The sequence below is a fragment of the Balaenoptera acutorostrata genome, chromosome 11 (genome assembly GCF_949987535.1).
Source record: "Balaenoptera acutorostrata chromosome 11, mBalAcu1.1, whole genome shotgun sequence".
Taxonomy (NCBI): domain Eukaryota; kingdom Metazoa; phylum Chordata; class Mammalia; order Artiodactyla; family Balaenopteridae; genus Balaenoptera; species Balaenoptera acutorostrata.
In genome coordinates this window covers 43,170,329-43,187,497 of record NC_080074.1, presented here as the reverse complement: position 1 = coordinate 43,187,497, position 17,169 = coordinate 43,170,329, and the positions used below count along the sequence as shown (strand labels likewise).

The window sequence follows — 17,169 nt, the reverse complement described above, 5'->3', positions numbered from 1 at the left end:
AAGTATTCTAACTGTATTTGGATTCTTTCTCCTCTTTTCAAAGACTAAATAAAAAGATCAAGCCCTTAGGTACTTTGAGATGAAACTAAAAACCTTAGTAGAGCTAAAGGCAAAAAAAAAAAAAAAAAAAATTACGGCCTAAAATGGTTAGCTGTAGTGGGCAATCATTATTCTGTCTTTTGATAAGTGGTGTTTGTGGTAAATTTACACATACGTGATGAACACTTACATGAGTCATACCTCTATTTATGAATGAGCAAAGAAAAACAAAAGGAAAAGGAAGGTCATTATCCAAGTAAAAATGATAAAATTACATATAAATTCCTTGCTGAAAACAGCCCAAGACATTGTCTGTATAAAAGCTCACCAGGAAATATTACCTCCCAGAAAAGCATATAGATTGAGACACGGGTAAACTCACCATAGAACTTGGACTTAGCCAGGATACTACCACTAAGGCAAAATCCATCTTTTCGGTTACTAACATAAAAGGCAGATATTGGTGGATGATGGGACACCTATTGAATACAGGAAAAATACATTAAAATATAATAATATAAGCATATTATTGTGATATTATCAAAAGTTCAAGTCTTAAAAGCATACTCTAATAATGAATTAAAAGAAACATTTGGTAAGTAGTAAAATTAAATATTGATGATTGTAGTAACCAATCTCCAAGATGTATCTCAAGGAAACCTACCTCCTGGTATTCACACCGTAAGGTGAGCTTCTCTTACACTGTACCAAAGTTAGTTTGTGTGGAAGTAATAGTATATCACTTCTGAAATTAGGTTATAATGCAGCATGTACCTTGGTGTGTGTGTGTCTCTCTCTCGAAGATCATTAGCTCTGAAAGGCCAGCTTCCATGTTATGAACAACTCTATGGAGAGGCCCATGTGACAAGGAACTGAGTTCTCTTGTCAAAAGCCATGTGATGAGCTTGGAAGCAGAATCCTCCAGCCCAGGTAAGCCTTCAGATGATTGCAAAGCTGGCTGACATCTTGACCTCAACCTCAGGAGAGATCCCGAGCCAGACCACCCAGCTAAACAGTTCTCAGATTCCTGAACATCACTGCATGAGATAATAAATGTTTTTTGTCTTAAGCCATTAAGTTTTGAATTTGTTATATAGCAATGAATAACTAATACAGTGGCTATTCTTCATGTAGATTACTGAATAGACTGTAGGAAACTAACAAAAGCTTTAACAAATATTTTAATAATTAATATTGCAAAATGTATACATCATGTTTTCTGAAATGAGACAAAACTAAAATCAAACGCTTCTCAAGCTTCTCAACTTAGTGAAGAATTACAGTGAACTAAAATACAAGACAGTATAATCATTAATTAAAAAAAATTAATACAGATAAGTGGTTTCAATCTGAGGAGTATATCAAAATCTCTTGGGAAGAGGAAGGTTTTTCAAATAACACATAGTCTTCTCATCCTCCTTACACTCTGTATATGAAAGGTAAGCAGGTCAGGATTTGTTTAGATGAAGAATAGCTGGGAAGAAATAATAGGGTGGGAGAATTAAATTTAAAAATAATGAGGCAAAAAGTGCAATATCAGGTTATCTAATCGTGAATGCACAGATTTGACAACTGTGGAGGGCTTAAAAAGGCATGTAATTTGAGATAAATTTAGAAAGATATGGAGGACCCTGAATGTCAGAGAAATGGGTGTAAATTTGATTTAGGAACTGGGGAACCACTGAAGTATCTGGTCCAAAAAAAGGAGCGGGGGCAGAGCAAGAAAAATAAAGACTTATTTTTTATCGTAGGATTCCATGACTGTAAGAGAGTATGTAACTTAAGAGTATGGTATTTAGTAGTAGTCAGTACTAAGAGGTTAAAATCTTACCAAATGTTCGCTAATAAGAAAGGTTATAATCAACAGTGAGTTTACTGAGTTAACATTTTCTATAAAAAAATCTGAATAACTTCCAAATCAGTTTTATTTCTATAACATGCATTTCTAATACCTGTTCAGCAATATAAAAAGTTTTGCTGTTTGTTCTGGGATGAATCCACAAACAACGGAAAGTCTCACCAAGTATAGGATTATAAGGTTTCTTCAATCCCTAGTAAAAAACATACAAGTTTCAAATTATAAATATGGAAGATTCAAAGTACTAACTTAAACCAGTCAAGATAGGCTTAACTGTATCATCTGCGAACTATCCTTATAAAATTTCCCAGTAGTGACACGAAATAAAATTAAATGACTTCAATCATAATACAGGTCTAAATAACCAAGTATTTTGCAATTCTGCTAACTGAAAGAGGCCCTGCAATGCAATTATTAATAAATAATCTAAAGATAACATAAAGAATAAAGAACACATGTAAGGCTATAGAAAGTAAAACAAACATTACCTTTGGCTTTTTATAGAATCCTGACAAATACCATTTTACTACTTTCTTCAAACGGAAATAAGGATTTTCTTCAAGAGCAGCCCTGAAAAACAAAATGATATATGCAAAAATTTTACAGAATATATCACAAATTCTCCCTCATATTAATCAAGTCAACAATTGAATATGAGATATGATTGGAAAGCATAATTCATTTTCAAAACAGATGGCAAAAACAACCATATAAATCAGTTTGCAAGAATCATTTTTCATAATCTGGTTACTTTTCTCCCCATTTTTAACCCCATCTTTAGCCTTCAACCTCCCCTATGTGCTACCAACTGATTTTCCAAAGTGAATTGTACCAATATAACAGATAATCAAAGAATAATTTTCATTTTAAAAGAGGCATTTTAAAAAGCCATGACTCACCTGTCCCCTTGCCCTTCTGCTAATGCTATGAACATTGCAAAACACTGATTGTGTTTTTCAGGTGAATTCTGAGAAGTTATATATATATATATATATATATATATATATATATATATATATATATATATATATATATATATATGGCAATTTATTTATATTACTCCCTTCAAGCGCGTCTGAAGGTCCAATGTGGTGATTTTTGAAGATGAAGTGTGAGATGGAAGAGGCTAGGCCTAGGCTTGCCGACAACTGTGCCAAGTTGAAAATACTGAACTTTTCGGGAGTTAACATTCCTCTGATTGCTCTCTTCTTGGTTTAAATTCTCTTACTACACAATTTATTTACAGTTTTATATGTCTGTAGAATGCACAGTTCAAAACTCAAAGCAATATAAAGAAGTATACAGTCTTGCTATTGCCCCATCTCTCCATACTCTTCCTACTTAACCTCCCATAGGTAACTTTTTTTTTAGCTGCTTTTTTTTTTTTTTGGCCGCACCACGCGGCATATGGGATCTTAGTGCCCCGACCAGGGATCAACCAGGGATCTAACCCGTGCCCCCTGCAGTGGAAGCGCAGAGTATTAACCACTGGACTGCCAGGGAAGTCCCTAGCTGCTTCTTTTTATATAGTTTTCTTGAAGTATAAAGAAGCAAATATAAATATGTAGTCTTTTTTTTTTTCTTATTTTTCTTTGGCTGTGTTGGGTCTTCATTGTGGTGCGTGGGCTTCTCAGTGCGATGGCTTCTCTTGTTGCGGAGCACGGGCTTTAAGCACACGGACTTCAGTAGCTGCAGCACGGGGGCTCAGTAGTTGTGGCTCGTGGGCTCTCGAGCGCAGGCTCAGTAGTTGTGGCTCACAGGCTTAGTTGCTCTGGGGCATGTGGGATCTTCCTGGACCAGGGATCGAACCCGTATCCTCTGCACTGGCAGGCGGATTCTTAACCACTGTGCCACCAGGGAAGTCCCAAATATGTAGTCTTTTTCTTAAAAAAAAGGGGAACAAACTAAATGCATTCTTCTGTACCTTGCTTTTTTACATACACACACACACACACACACACACACACACACACACACACACACACACACACACACACACACACACACACACACACACACACACATAGTCCTGAAGATCCCTCCAAATCAGTTTATAGAGTTCTTCCTTAGTGTGGATGTACCATACATTACTTAACCAGTCAACTGTGGCTGGACACTTGAGTTATCTAACCTTTTGCTATTCCAAACCCTGCCGCAACAATTTTGTATATATGTCATTTTGTACATGTGGAGTTGTATCTGTAGGAGATATTCCCAGAAACAGGATTACTGGAACAAAGGATTGAATGCATTTATAATTTTGGTAGATACTGCCAGATGCCTTTCTAATGCACTGTGCTAGTTTGTGTGACCCAGCAGCAGTCTATGAGTGCCACACAACCTTGGCAACAGTGTATGTTGCCAGAAGTGCAACCTTTCAATTTGGGAAAATGGTCATCTCTCAAGATCTTACTGTGATTCATAGGAACCTTCCTCATATTCTGAGGGAAATAAATTTCTAGATAGATAAAAGAAAGCAGAACTGGGGTATAAAACAGAACTGGGGTATAAAAGCGTTTAGATTTTTGGTCAAAGTGATGGATGGAAAATAGATCTTATTATGGTTTGAATTTGCACTTTTCTTATTTTAAGTGAAGTTTACACGTTTAATGACTATTTTTATTACTTCATTTTTAAACTGCTTGGTCATTTCCTCCACTCCTTTTTCTATTAGGTTATTGATCATTTTCATTCACTAAGAATTTATTTTCATTCACTAAAATAAAAAGAGCCCTTTTTATTTTAGGGAGCTTAACACTTCATTTATGACTTAATTTGTAAAACTCTCCCACAGTTTACAAATTATCCTTTGAATCAGCTTGTTTTTTTTGTTTTTGTTTTTTTGCAATGTTCATTAATGCAACTAGTAGACTAATAATGCAACTAATAAACTGAATACAGGCATTAATGCAGAATCTAAAAATCAGGTCACAGGGCCAGAACCTAGTATCTTAGAAAACACAGCGCCTTGAAACTGCTGCTGGAATGGGGGCAGCAAGTGAAACCTGGAAAAGTACGATTCTCCAAGAAACTGCTGGGAAAGAGGTAGGCAGCTCCTCCTCCACCTCCTTTATGCCTGCCTTCTTCAGAATTACTCCCAGGATCAGCTGGCAGGAAGAAAAGCAAAGATGAGAGTGGGGATTTATGCCATGTGCCAGCAATTAGTAGGATGTTCCAGTTGTGGTAAGCTGCACATGCCTCACTGCATGCAGACAGGATAAGCACAAACGAAAGCAGAAGCCCCAGGACGGGACCTGAAGGAGCACTTAGGTGGGGGGAGAACAAAGAATGCCAACCAGCTCTCCCTGTGTTAGGTCAACGCACAGGTCAGGGAGCCTGTGATGGCAGTGCTGTCAAGGCAGGGGCAGAATTCCTGTCTTCCTCAAGCTTGTGATTTCTCCATCTAACCTCATAAACGGAAACATTACAGCAAAGTATTAAACCTGCTTCTTATTAAGGTCAACTATAGAAATGGTGGAGAAGAGAGTGGTATCTCATTTGAGCCTGATTTTGGTACAGCATTACCACTGAAATCACACTCTGAAAAACTCGAAAACCATGAAGTATCTTTTATTTTAAGAAATGAGAATTTACTTACTCAGATAGGAAATCTGCATGATAGTAGTAATCTGAAAGTTTATCCAGGAAAGAACGGGGTTCCAAAATAAATGTAGGCAGAACCACCCTGGATAGGTCCATGCCAGGACGGACTTGTTTCAGCAGTGTCCAGATAAGGCTTTTGTTTTCTTCTGACACAGTTTCTGTTTGAGAAGCCTCACCTGCCTTTAGCAATTAACAAAAAATACTGAAATGCTATATTTATTTCGGACACATAAATATGTAGATAAGACAGCTAATATTGAAAATATGAATTTTCTCTAACACTATTCCAAGCAATCTTAAAATGTGAAAATAACCCATTAGGTAATAAGTCAACACCTATAAAATTTAGTAAAAGGGTAGTCACAAGAGACACTAAAGTGAATGATATATACAAAGAATCCATTACAAAAAACATTATACTCTATTATTTTATACTATGTTTACTTCTATGCATTAGCAATAACAAGAAAGTTATAAATTCATGTTTCCCTACAATTTACTTTGTACCTGGCAATAACATCAAGGAGTATCTTATTTCAAAAGCAAACCTGAAGAAGATGTAAACTCTAAATTTAATAGAATATATTGGTATTTGTGCGAGTATATGTGTTTAATTGTTTATAAATCTTGATATATTCATATGTATGCAACTTTTAAAATAAAATAGGTATTATATAAATACTATTCTCTTTCAGGAAAATAAGCAATAGGTCATACAAATATCTTCAATTTCATCTGTAAATTTCCAAGAATTAGAAAACCAAAATCTCTGAAAATCACAGACTGTTACCTCTCCGAGTTCTTCATGGCTCTGTTCAGTGTAGGTAGTCTCCTTTAAAGGCTCAACCGGCTCAGGTTCAATGTATGAGTCATCTTGCCTTTCTGATGTATCTGTGTCACTTTCTTCACTTTTCCCCATCACCTCATTGTCAGACTCATCATGCTCTTGATCATTTTCTTTATCAGATTTATCAGAATACATATCTTGGTCCTTAAAATGCTGTCGTTCAATTTCACTATCATTTAACCTTAAAAGAAAGAATTATTAAGAGGAAGGATAAAGGAGGTTAAGAATATTTAATTTATAAATAAGAAGGATATGTAACACTTACTGAGAATTTACTATGTGCAGGGTACCATTCTAAGTGTTTTATATAGTTTAACTCATTTAATCATACAATAGCCCTATAAGTAAAATTATTACTCTCACTTCACAGATTAATGAATGGAGGCACAGAGAAATTAAATTAAAACCTGGAAAATGTTAAAAGATGACACTCTGAGCTCTTTGCTTCTCTATCCTTTAGGTCTAAAATTTTCCAAAAGCAAAATTTTAGACTATTTCTTGCTAGATTTTTTTCTTAGTTTTACAAACATCATCACTTGAATCAACCTATCACTTCTGGTCTAAAGAAAAACTTCAAGCCAAGACCACTAGATTCTCAAGTGAACACAAATTAATTATGACTTTCTACCTGTAAAGGACTCCAAAGTCACTCATAATAAGTCCAAAAATAAAAGGAGAAATGTATAAGGTAATTATATCGATTTAATACTGGACTGAGGACTTCCCTGGTGGCACAGTGGTTAGGAATCTGCCTGTCAATGCAGGGGACATGGGTTTGATCCCTGGTTTGGGAAGATCCCACATGCTGCAGAGCAATGAAGCCTATGCGCCACAACTACTGAGCCTGCATTCTAGAGCCTGTGAGCCACAACTACTGAGCCTGTGCCACAACTACTGAGCCTGCACCCTAGAGTCCGTGCTCTGCAACTACTGAAGACTGCGCGCCTAGAGCCCATGCTCCGCAACAAGAGAGGCCGCCACAATGAGAAGCCCGTGCACCACAACCAAGAGTAGCCAGCCCCCGCTCACCGCAACTAGAGAAGGCCCGCGCGCAGCAACAAAGACCCAACGCAGCCAAAAGAAAAAAAAAAAAAAAACAAAACTAAAACTGGGTAGGCTTAACCTTGAAAAAAAAAAAATCCATGGAGAACTGGAAATGGAAATTTCAGCTTGAGGAAATGAACCTATGGCCTAAAATTGTTAAGCTGCCAAACCCAACCTTATTCTTACTTACAAGACAAGGGTTACTAATCTGCACAAAAAGGAAACAATTTTTTTTAAAAAGTCACTTCCAGAATCAAAAATTTTTTCTTAGAGATTTCTCATTTAAGAAAGTATCTGTGGGTTTCGTTTGGTATAAAAAATTTGTAAAGTACTTTACAAATGAATACATGGTGCCATTATATATAATAACTGACATTTTAACAGTGCTGAGATAGGTTTAACAGAGCACAGTAGTCCTATTTCATTCTCTTTTAATTTTTCCAAAACCTTCTTATGTTTGGACTTTAATCAGAGAACTTCTAACAGAAATACATTTTTTAGAATACTTTTCTTTTTTTTCCTTTACAATCATGTATTTTTAAAAACGTAGTCTAAAATTGCTGTCTTTGCTTTCTTACCATCTAGTCGCTCCTTAATCCCTCACAATCTGGTTTTGATTTTCTCTTTTATTTTGTTTTATCCTCTCTCTCCCCTTTGGCAACCAGTCCAGTTGCAAGACTTCATCATTCCTATTTGATGATTTCTGTTTGATGATGTCCCACGCACGCAAGAATAAGCTTCAGATTCATGTTTTTAAATGCTTGGTTGACCACATCTATATATACTGGGACCACTGCATCCTCAACATGTCCAATATTTAACATATTATCTCCCAAATATGGTCCTTTAAAAAAAATTTTTTTTTAAATTTTTATCATCTTTCCAGTCACTCAGGCTTAAAACTTGGTAATCTTTTTTTAACTTTACCCATTTCCTGTCTCTTACATCCAAGGAGATTCTAAGTCTCGAAGGTAGGCTCCCATCCTTCCTCATCTCTGCATCATCAGTTCCTAGCTCATTTTCTGTCATATATCCACATGAACGTGTTGATATGTTGATTCTACTTAATGGTAAAATCTGTTATATTGATCCTCTCCCTGATTCCCTAGCTGGATATTATGTTTTCATCCTCTAAATTATCCTGATCCTTTATTACCCTAAGACATCTCTCCTTTGGTTGTTTATGTCATTCTTTTCTTCCTACTATTTATAGTTGCCTGGCATTTTATCGCTTTCAAGCAAAACAAAACAAAACATCTCTCTAGGATTACATAGCTAGTAAACTGTTATACTGGATTCAAATTTAGGATCATATCTGATTCATTTTCCTATTCACAATGTGGTGAATTACAAAGAAAAGTGTATGGTATCTAACACAGAAAAGAGACTCAAAATTTTTTAATGAATAAATATGTGAAGCAGATGAATTTTAAGATCCCCAAATAAGAGCATTTAAGGATTACCTGGTATTCTATAATACCAGGGGAAAAGGCCCCAACAAAAACCCATTCCTATATCAGGTGCACCTCCCTCCTGCTCATCCTATCCCATTCAGACTCCTACACTAGGATAAAATAAAGCTCCAGATTATAGATCTGCAAAGAAAGGATGTAAAAGATAAGGTAATGGTGGTTTTATTTATTTATTTATTTTTGGCAGTTTTAAAAGTGAGTAAAGAAAAAGAGTCAAACAAAAGGATAGAAAAAAAAAAAAGTTCATCTCAGCTTACAGGGAAGTGAGGAGAGAAGCAGTCTAACTTTGAGGAGGGTAACCTCAATGCTGACAGAAATAAGTGGCTGCAGAGAAGCTGAGGGTTGAGGCCAGGGAGGAAAAGGGGAAGTCTATTTTTTCTGCAAAGCAACAGAAGAGATCTGAACCTCAACCTTCGTTTCCTTGAAGAAAATTTTTTTTAGTACTAACTACAATGAATGCTTCAGGGGAAAAAAACCCCCCACAAATAGGATACAGTTCCAATTTGAAACACAATATAATAGGAGAATTCCACAAATACCAGGTAGAATAAGTCAAGTCCATTATAGAAAAAACAAAAAAGTGCTATAGAACAACAGTAGAAGGACGGATTACATCTCATTTTTTTTTTTTTTTTTTTTAAGGATTTTCTTATTTATTTATTTATTTATTTATTTATTTTTGGCTGTGTTGGGTCTTCGGTTCGTGCGAGGGCTTTCTCCAGTTGCGGCAAGCGGGGGCCACTCTTCATCGCGGTGCGGGGACCGCTCTTCATCGCGGTGCGCGGGCCTTTCTCCATCGCGGCCCCTCCCGTCGCGGGGCACAGGCTCCAGACGCGCAGGCTCAGCAATTGTGGCTCACGGGCCCAGCTGCTCCGTGGCATGTGGGATCTTCCCAGACCAGGGCTCGAACCCGTGTCCCCTGCATTAGCAGGCAGATTCTCAACCACTGCGCCACCAGGGAAGCCCACATCTCATTTTTATGAGGCAAAGAAAGGCTTCGCATATGATATAATATTTGAGATTGAGATTGGCCTTGAAGAAAACACAGGAGTATGATGGAAGAAAAGAGCAAGGAGGACTAGAGGTCATTCTTAATTGAGGGAACACCAGGCACAAAGACAAGGTAGTTAGCATGGTTGTATTTAGGAAAAAACAAGTAATTCATATTAGCTGGAATCAAGGAAATAACTTTCTACACCTCACCATAGCAACTCAACAAATTTTAAACCAGGCCATAGGGGTTTAAAGACAGCTAAGTTTCAATCCTAGATACAATACAAAAATTCTAGGCCTGCCAACTAACCTAGTGAATAACATAGTCTCGAAAATAATCACCAAATTAGTGGCAATATCTACTTACTGGAAGTTATCACCACTGTGGAGACTGTTAGCACGTAATAAGCCATACAAAGTCACATGTGTGCTCTCTGATGAGATGCTCAGGTCATGTTCCTTTCCTTCCCTGATCATTGTACGTTTAAGAAGACCAGAACATTTCAAAGCCAACTCCAAAGCATCCATCCAGCACCTTCCTAGAAGAAGACAGATTCATAAATAGTATAATTCAAGAAACTAGAAAAACTAGCATCCATCTTAATTTAACACTGTTAACTTTTAAACATACTATTATTTCTCTCAGAAACATGCACTGTAAAAGTTAATTAGAATATAAAATCCTGCCAGGATGTCTTAATGCAATTTTTCAGTTTAATAAGTGCTTTTTACATTCTAAATATCTAGAAACCACTGGTAAATAAATAGCATTAACGTGCATTAGAAAATACATCTAGTCTAAAATAAATGTACTTTATTTTTAAAAGCTTCAAACATTAACATGTAGAATAACTGAAGGTACCAAAAAGGTACATGAAATATACCTAAGGGATTATGTTTCTACTATAAACAAACTATCTAAAATAATATTTTGTTGTTGACAGGACATCTATCCCAGGTTTAGCACCCAAATTTTAAGTCAAAAAAATGCCTGTCTAATACTGTTATTAATTGCCATATTAGTTAGTGGAAGCATTAATAACTTAATTTTTTGTGTGTGTGGTTGACTCTCTACAAATATTTTAATTTTTATTTATATTCGACTATAGTTGATTTACAATGTTGTGTTTCAGGTGCACAGCAAAGTGATCCAGTTATACATATACATATATCTATTCTTTCTGAAATTTTTTTCCCATTTAGGTTATTACAGAATATTGAGCAGAGTTCCCTGTGCTCAACAGTGCTCAACAGTATGTCCTTGTTGGTTATCTATTGTAAATATAATAGTGTGTATATGTCAATCCACAAACTCCCAATTTATCCCTCTCCCCCAATAACTTTATTTTTTTTAAATTAAAATTTAGAACAGTACTAGCAGAAAAAAAAAGTTAATTGCTCTTAAAAGTCATATACATTTGTTTCAAGATATGGTGGCAATATCAGCCAAATAAATCATTTTCATAATGAAAGCTCATGCCTATGATATTTTAATTTAAAAAATAATCATCTAGTGAAAGTAAAGTTTAGAAGGTTACATGATTCCCTAGGCTAAGCTAGTCTACACTATAAAACATAAAAGTGAAGAAAAAATCCATTATCAATTATTAAAGTTTTAAAGTTACCTTGCTTTCATACAAATTATACCCTCCCTATATTTGTTTCAGGAATTAAGTATTAAGTAATAAAGTACAGAATAGAAGTTTGTGTTTGAATGCCTTATGCAAAAAAACAAAAACAAAATAGTGTATACAGTGTCATGTTAATATTTAATGATAAAATATAAATAGTATTAAATGCATTTCTAAAATGACAAAACTTAATGAGTTACCACAGAGAATACTAATGAAGTCAAGAAGGTGTTAATATGTCAATAAAGGATGAAGAAGAAAACTCCAGGCTGCTAATTTATCACTCAATTATATAATGCTTCCTTCCTATTAGATTTCCCTATTTGTGAACCAAGTTGATGATATATTTAGTGCTCTGGGCAATTTATGATTATAATACCTCTGCTGCAAATTCCATACTAAACACAGATTTCCCAAGGAAAATGCAGTGATCTATAAAAGTATAGATCTATAAAAGTATATAGTATATTTTTAAGTGACCCTTAAAAATAAGGACCAAAATCCAATCCATCATTTGTATTTACCATCTGACTCTGAAGTAGCTCGGATGATCAAATAACTGCTAGGTAAGGGCTGAGTTATGGATCCAACTGCTTCACCTTTTGGACCCTTAAAAGCAGAATAAACAAAATAAATGGTGTACAGTATTATGAGATCTCAACTTTATATTATTCATTATTATCTGTAATAATCTAAGTGAGGCATGGATTATAATTTTTAAAAACAAACAAGCTTTAATTTCATGCTTCTTGAGAAAGCAAATGTTAAGTACTGAGGAAAGCTTTCCTCTTTCACAAAATTTACCTCCTTACCAGAAAACTGAACTTATAGTTAACATTAAGCATTATCTCTGCGTATTGTTCACATATTAAAGAGAAACCTAAAATTTCCCATACGAGACCAAATTTTAATTTAACAGAGAATTTCCATACCACAGAAACTATTAGATAAGAAATACTAAATGTCTGGAAACCTAAAGAAACAGCTGGAAACTTACAAGAAAAAGAGAAATGAATTTTTACTAGGTCCAGGGAAAAATAATTTTTTAAGTTGTCAGATCAAAGAATAAAATGGATTTTAAGAAGCATAAACATTAGGAAGTAAAGATGGACATTTAAAGTGAAAAAAGTAGAAACAAATCAATATGATTTTAACAAATCCTATAATATCCCTTGGGTATTTTTAAATGGCTTTATAATTTATGGTCTAGTTCCTAGAACCAGTATAGAGTAGGACCTTGAGTCAGACTGCCTGGGTTTCAATCTTGATTCCATACTAGAAAAATTACTTAAGTAACCTCTTTAGGCCTCAATCTCTTTATCTGGGTAATGGGGGAAATTTGTATCCTCCTTAAAGGTATGAGAATTAAAAAAAGATTCCATATAACATGCTGAAGAGAGTCCCTGACACAAAGTAAAAATTTATAAACATTACTCTTTCCTAATCATAGACATTGACTTTTAAGCTGCTTAAACAATGTCCTAAGTAGGTTTTGCTTGTGAAGAATATTCTGATGTTCATATAATTGTACAAATTTCCCTCCCGCCAATATTTGGAATAAAATAACTTGACATTTAAAGTATTTTTTAACGATTTAAAAATTCATTATAATTCTTACAATGCCTAAAAATAGTAGTAAAGAATAAATAATATACATATAAAAGATTTTGAATGTAATTTTTTTTCACTTCAGAATGACATGATACAGAAATACCAGAGGTTTCATGGGTTAAATTCTTTCCCCTGTGGGAAGTATATAATCTCAGAATAAAACTAACTCTGTAATCCTAAATTTATTCCTGCTATGATTCCAGACTACTGAAATAAAGGTTAAAAGTCCAGGTCTTTTCCTAGGTGTATGTATATTGCCTAATTAAGCAATAACCAACAAATTAAAAAGCTGAAGCTACTTTTAGTTCTAATCTCAATTAGGTTGTTTACCTAAAGGAGGAGTCCTAAAACCTTTACTCAAGTGTAACTGACTTTAGAAACTAAAACAATGATCGCTTTGTAAAAACTTAAACTAGACTCATTTATTCAGTTAGCATGTACTGCCTGTCTACTGTTTGTAGAATTCCTTAGTATAATAGTTTATCAAATAGAGCATTTCTATTTTCTTGATTGTTTTTAAAACAAGGGGTGACCACGGTAATGCTTTTTAGTTATAAAAGCATTAGAGCTCCATCTTCAAAGAAAGCTGCCTCTCAAACATATGTAGGACTGCTTCTGCTTATAGGCTTCCTATCACGTATTTACATCACTACAGGAAAGACCACCAAAATAAATGGCAGCTTCTGTTCTAGGGAGTCTGACAATTTGATAAAGAGAAAAACACTCACAGTAAACAGGATACAGTATTGCAAAGCAAAGCTGGTAATTGCAAAGTAAAAGAACAGTACAAACAATCCCTACAGACAAGAGATAATAAGGTACAATATAAATTTGGGAAGCATTTTCTGGAGAAATTTTTAAGTTAGATCTTAAAGGTAAACTAAGCATTTTGGTGCACATTTCATCGTGGGTAGAAACAGAAAGAGGAATAATGTGATTGAAGACAAAAACAAATTTATAAGTTCTGGCAGAGGACAGCAATCATTAATCATTCATTGATTTATCTCAGTTCTACTTATAGATTGTCATCTTTACCTCTCACCTACATAACAAGTGCTTACTTACCTTCACTGCCCAAATGGACTGCTCCAAAGGATGGAAAAGTTTAAAACAAAAGCCATCCTTTTTTGATGGACGCTCAATGATCTCACAGGCATTCAGAAGGACTGTTCCTACCCATTGACCATTTTTTTGGGTTTTATAGATCAGTAGCACACCAGGTTTCAACACACACCACAATTTGGTCCAGCTCTTTAGAGTACCACGAATCTACAAAAATATAAGTTTATTTAAGAAATAAACCTTTGTTTCTCTGCTCCACAAGATACTAACCAAATAGAGGCAAATATGGTATTTTAATCTAAAATTTCCATAAAGTGTACACTTTAAATTCACTAGATGTATGTTTGTTAAGCTACTAAATAGCAAGCACTGGAAATAAATGTGAAAACAGCATGACACCCGCTTCTGAGGAACTTAAATTCTAGTGGGAGACTGCATCAACAATTTCAAAATAATGTACCAAGTAGAATGGTTTTCCTAACCTTCCTGGCCAGGTCAGGGGCCATTAAAATATACTTTCCTAGTACCAAGATCTGGAGCTTAAAGACTTAGTAAGTAGAGCCAATATAAGTCAGAAGGTGTTTTCAGAATAAGATTGAAGAAGACCCCTGTATTACTTGAACTATCAAGGAAACTATCACTAGACTTCTATTTTAGTAAGAGAACTTCCATGACAAATCCCATAAGGATTTTAGGTTGGAGGATGTACCTACCCTTGGGAAAGGTGGAAAGCTTTCAGTGCTGGGGTGATTTTTAGGTGAAGGCCAGGTACTAAAACTTCCTGGGAGTCAGGGTCTTACAAGACCATTCTCAAAGTTAGCATTAGTCTAAAATACTCCTACCAAATATCCTACAGATAAGAATGATAAAGAGTATAGAGTGACTAAGATGACAGAAAATAAAAATAAGTGGAAATAACCAGAGGCTAAAAGAATAAGGAATAGAAATAGCAATATGTATGTTGTTCTGCAAATCAATGCTTTTCAAATGGTAACTTTTACACTAACTTTGTCTCATATCTTCTCCAAAATGCAAATATACCAAGTCTACAATAATACTAAATGATAATTTGAACAGCAAACAAAATATTTCTTTACAGCACATCAATTAGACCAGCGGTCCCCAACCTTTCTGGCACCAGGGACCGGTTTCGTGGAAGACTATTTTTCCTCAAGGAGGGGGGATGGTTCAGGCGGTAATACGAGTGATGGTTCAGGCGGTAACACAAGCGATGGGGGGCGGCAGATGAAGCTTCGCTTGCTCTCCTGCTGCTCACCTCCTGATGTTTGGCCCGATTCCTAACAGGCCGCGGACTGGTACTGGTCCGTGGTCCGGGGGTTTGGGACCCCTGGATTAGACTATATCATGTCACACAAATCAAAAAGCCTTTTTAAAAGAACTGCTATCCATATTTGATGTTATTGTCAAGAGAGACAACATTAAGGTTTCTTCTCTCCATTAAGACTGGAACATAGATCCTCTGGGATACAATTAATAGTTTCTTCATCAGTGAAAAACAGTCAACCTAGGAGATGTTTTTGTCTTACAGGCTTTTAGGTACACTCTGGGCTTTCCTATTCCAGTTGGTAAATATCCAGCATTTGAATTCAAGAGTCAATACAAACTGACCTTCAACCAATCAGCCATAACAATAACAGAGGGATCTGTGATTGTACTGAGTAACTCCTTTGTGGCTCTTTTCTTTTCTTCTCGGTAATTTTTCTTTTGTACCTATTTTACAGAAATAATGGAAAAATTAAAAATTCATTAGAAATAGGCAATTTCTTTTTTTAGCTCCATAGAATGTAAAAAATTTTACACTCTAAAATAAAATTCTAAACCTCTTTTAGAATTCTAGCATCTTAGGACAGAACTTTTTTTTTTAAAGAGCTGGTAGAAATTTTTAGAAAAGCAAGGTTAGAATCTAGTTTTTCTGATCACTAGTCCAATTCTCTGTATATTTTTAAAGAATTTTATGTTTTTAAAATTGTACAGTACATGAATACAAACTCATGGTAAAAATTTCAAACAGCACAAAGCTAAAAGCCGTTTTTATTATACCCTCTCCTATTCCGACACCCAGAATTGATCACTGTTAACCTTCAGGAAAACACTATCCTTTCAGGCCTCTTCTATGTACACAACCTATAGAAATATACAGCTTTTGTGTTTGTTTTTGTTTTTTTGAACACATAAAAAAGGTTCTCCTATTCAATATTTTTTGGAGCATTTCAATTCTCTTTCCATTCCATGTCTACCTCATTCTTTTAACTGCTACATAGGATTCCTAGTATGAATAAAATAATAAGAGGTAACATTTACGGGACACACTCTGTGTACCAGTCACTGTTGTAAGCACTTTACATGTATTACCTCATTTAATACTCACAATAACCTTGGGAAGTAGGACTATCATTATCCTTATTTTACAGATGAGAAAACTGAGGCACAGAGAGTAAATTGCCCAGAATCACATAGTTAGTAATTCATGGAGGCAGAATTCAAATAGAGGCAGCCTGGCTCTAAAAGACATGCTTTTAAGCACCATGCTATACTGCTTCTATAATTTTTCTTAATATATTCTCTTACTGATAGAAATCTACTGTTGTCAGTTTTTCATATCACAAACAATGCTGTAGTTATTTAGGACTGGCAATTTTTCTCTCTTTTCTGACACTAATATATAAGATATAAATAACTAAGAAACCACAACATTGAAACTAATTCATTCAAATTATCAAAGTTTTACCCTTCATAAGTCACTCCTGAGATAATTTGGGAAAGCAGCAGTGAAGCAATCTTATTATTTATTGCTTTGTTGTTGTTCACGAAGGGGAGAAGATAACCTATCAATCAGTGACTTTTTTTAAACTAAAACACAAAATTTTCCTAGTTGCATTTAATGGTAAAGAGACTACATACACACAAGAAATTTTAATAATTATACAGTCAAAAAGTTTTGACTTTGGTCTTTGCTAATATGCATATCTGAATTAACAGATTTCACAT

At 35.0% G+C, this 17,169-nt stretch overlaps 1 protein-coding gene across 5 annotated transcripts in view; it reads right to left on the bottom strand.

The window, feature by feature from the left end:
- The window catches only part of OSBPL8 (oxysterol binding protein like 8), a 207,723-nt gene that overhangs the window by 40,160 nt on the left and 150,394 nt on the right, over nt 1-17,169 (bottom strand). For all 5 annotated transcript variants that reach the window (XM_007194985.2, XM_057556630.1, XM_057556631.1 and 2 more), the window contains 9 exons: nt 15,790-15,891; nt 14,164-14,367; nt 12,012-12,096; nt 10,224-10,395; nt 6,291-6,528; nt 5,496-5,680; nt 2,386-2,467; nt 1,992-2,090; nt 422-518 (listed from right to left, as the gene is read on the bottom strand). In XM_007194985.2, the coding sequence (XP_007195047.1) occupies nt 422-518; nt 1,992-2,090; nt 2,386-2,467; nt 5,496-5,680; nt 6,291-6,528; nt 10,224-10,395; nt 12,012-12,096; nt 14,164-14,367; nt 15,790-15,891 (1,264 nt within the window). The remainder of the gene's footprint in view (nt 1-421; nt 519-1,991; nt 2,091-2,385; nt 2,468-5,495; nt 5,681-6,290; nt 6,529-10,223; nt 10,396-12,011; nt 12,097-14,163; nt 14,368-15,789; nt 15,892-17,169) is intronic.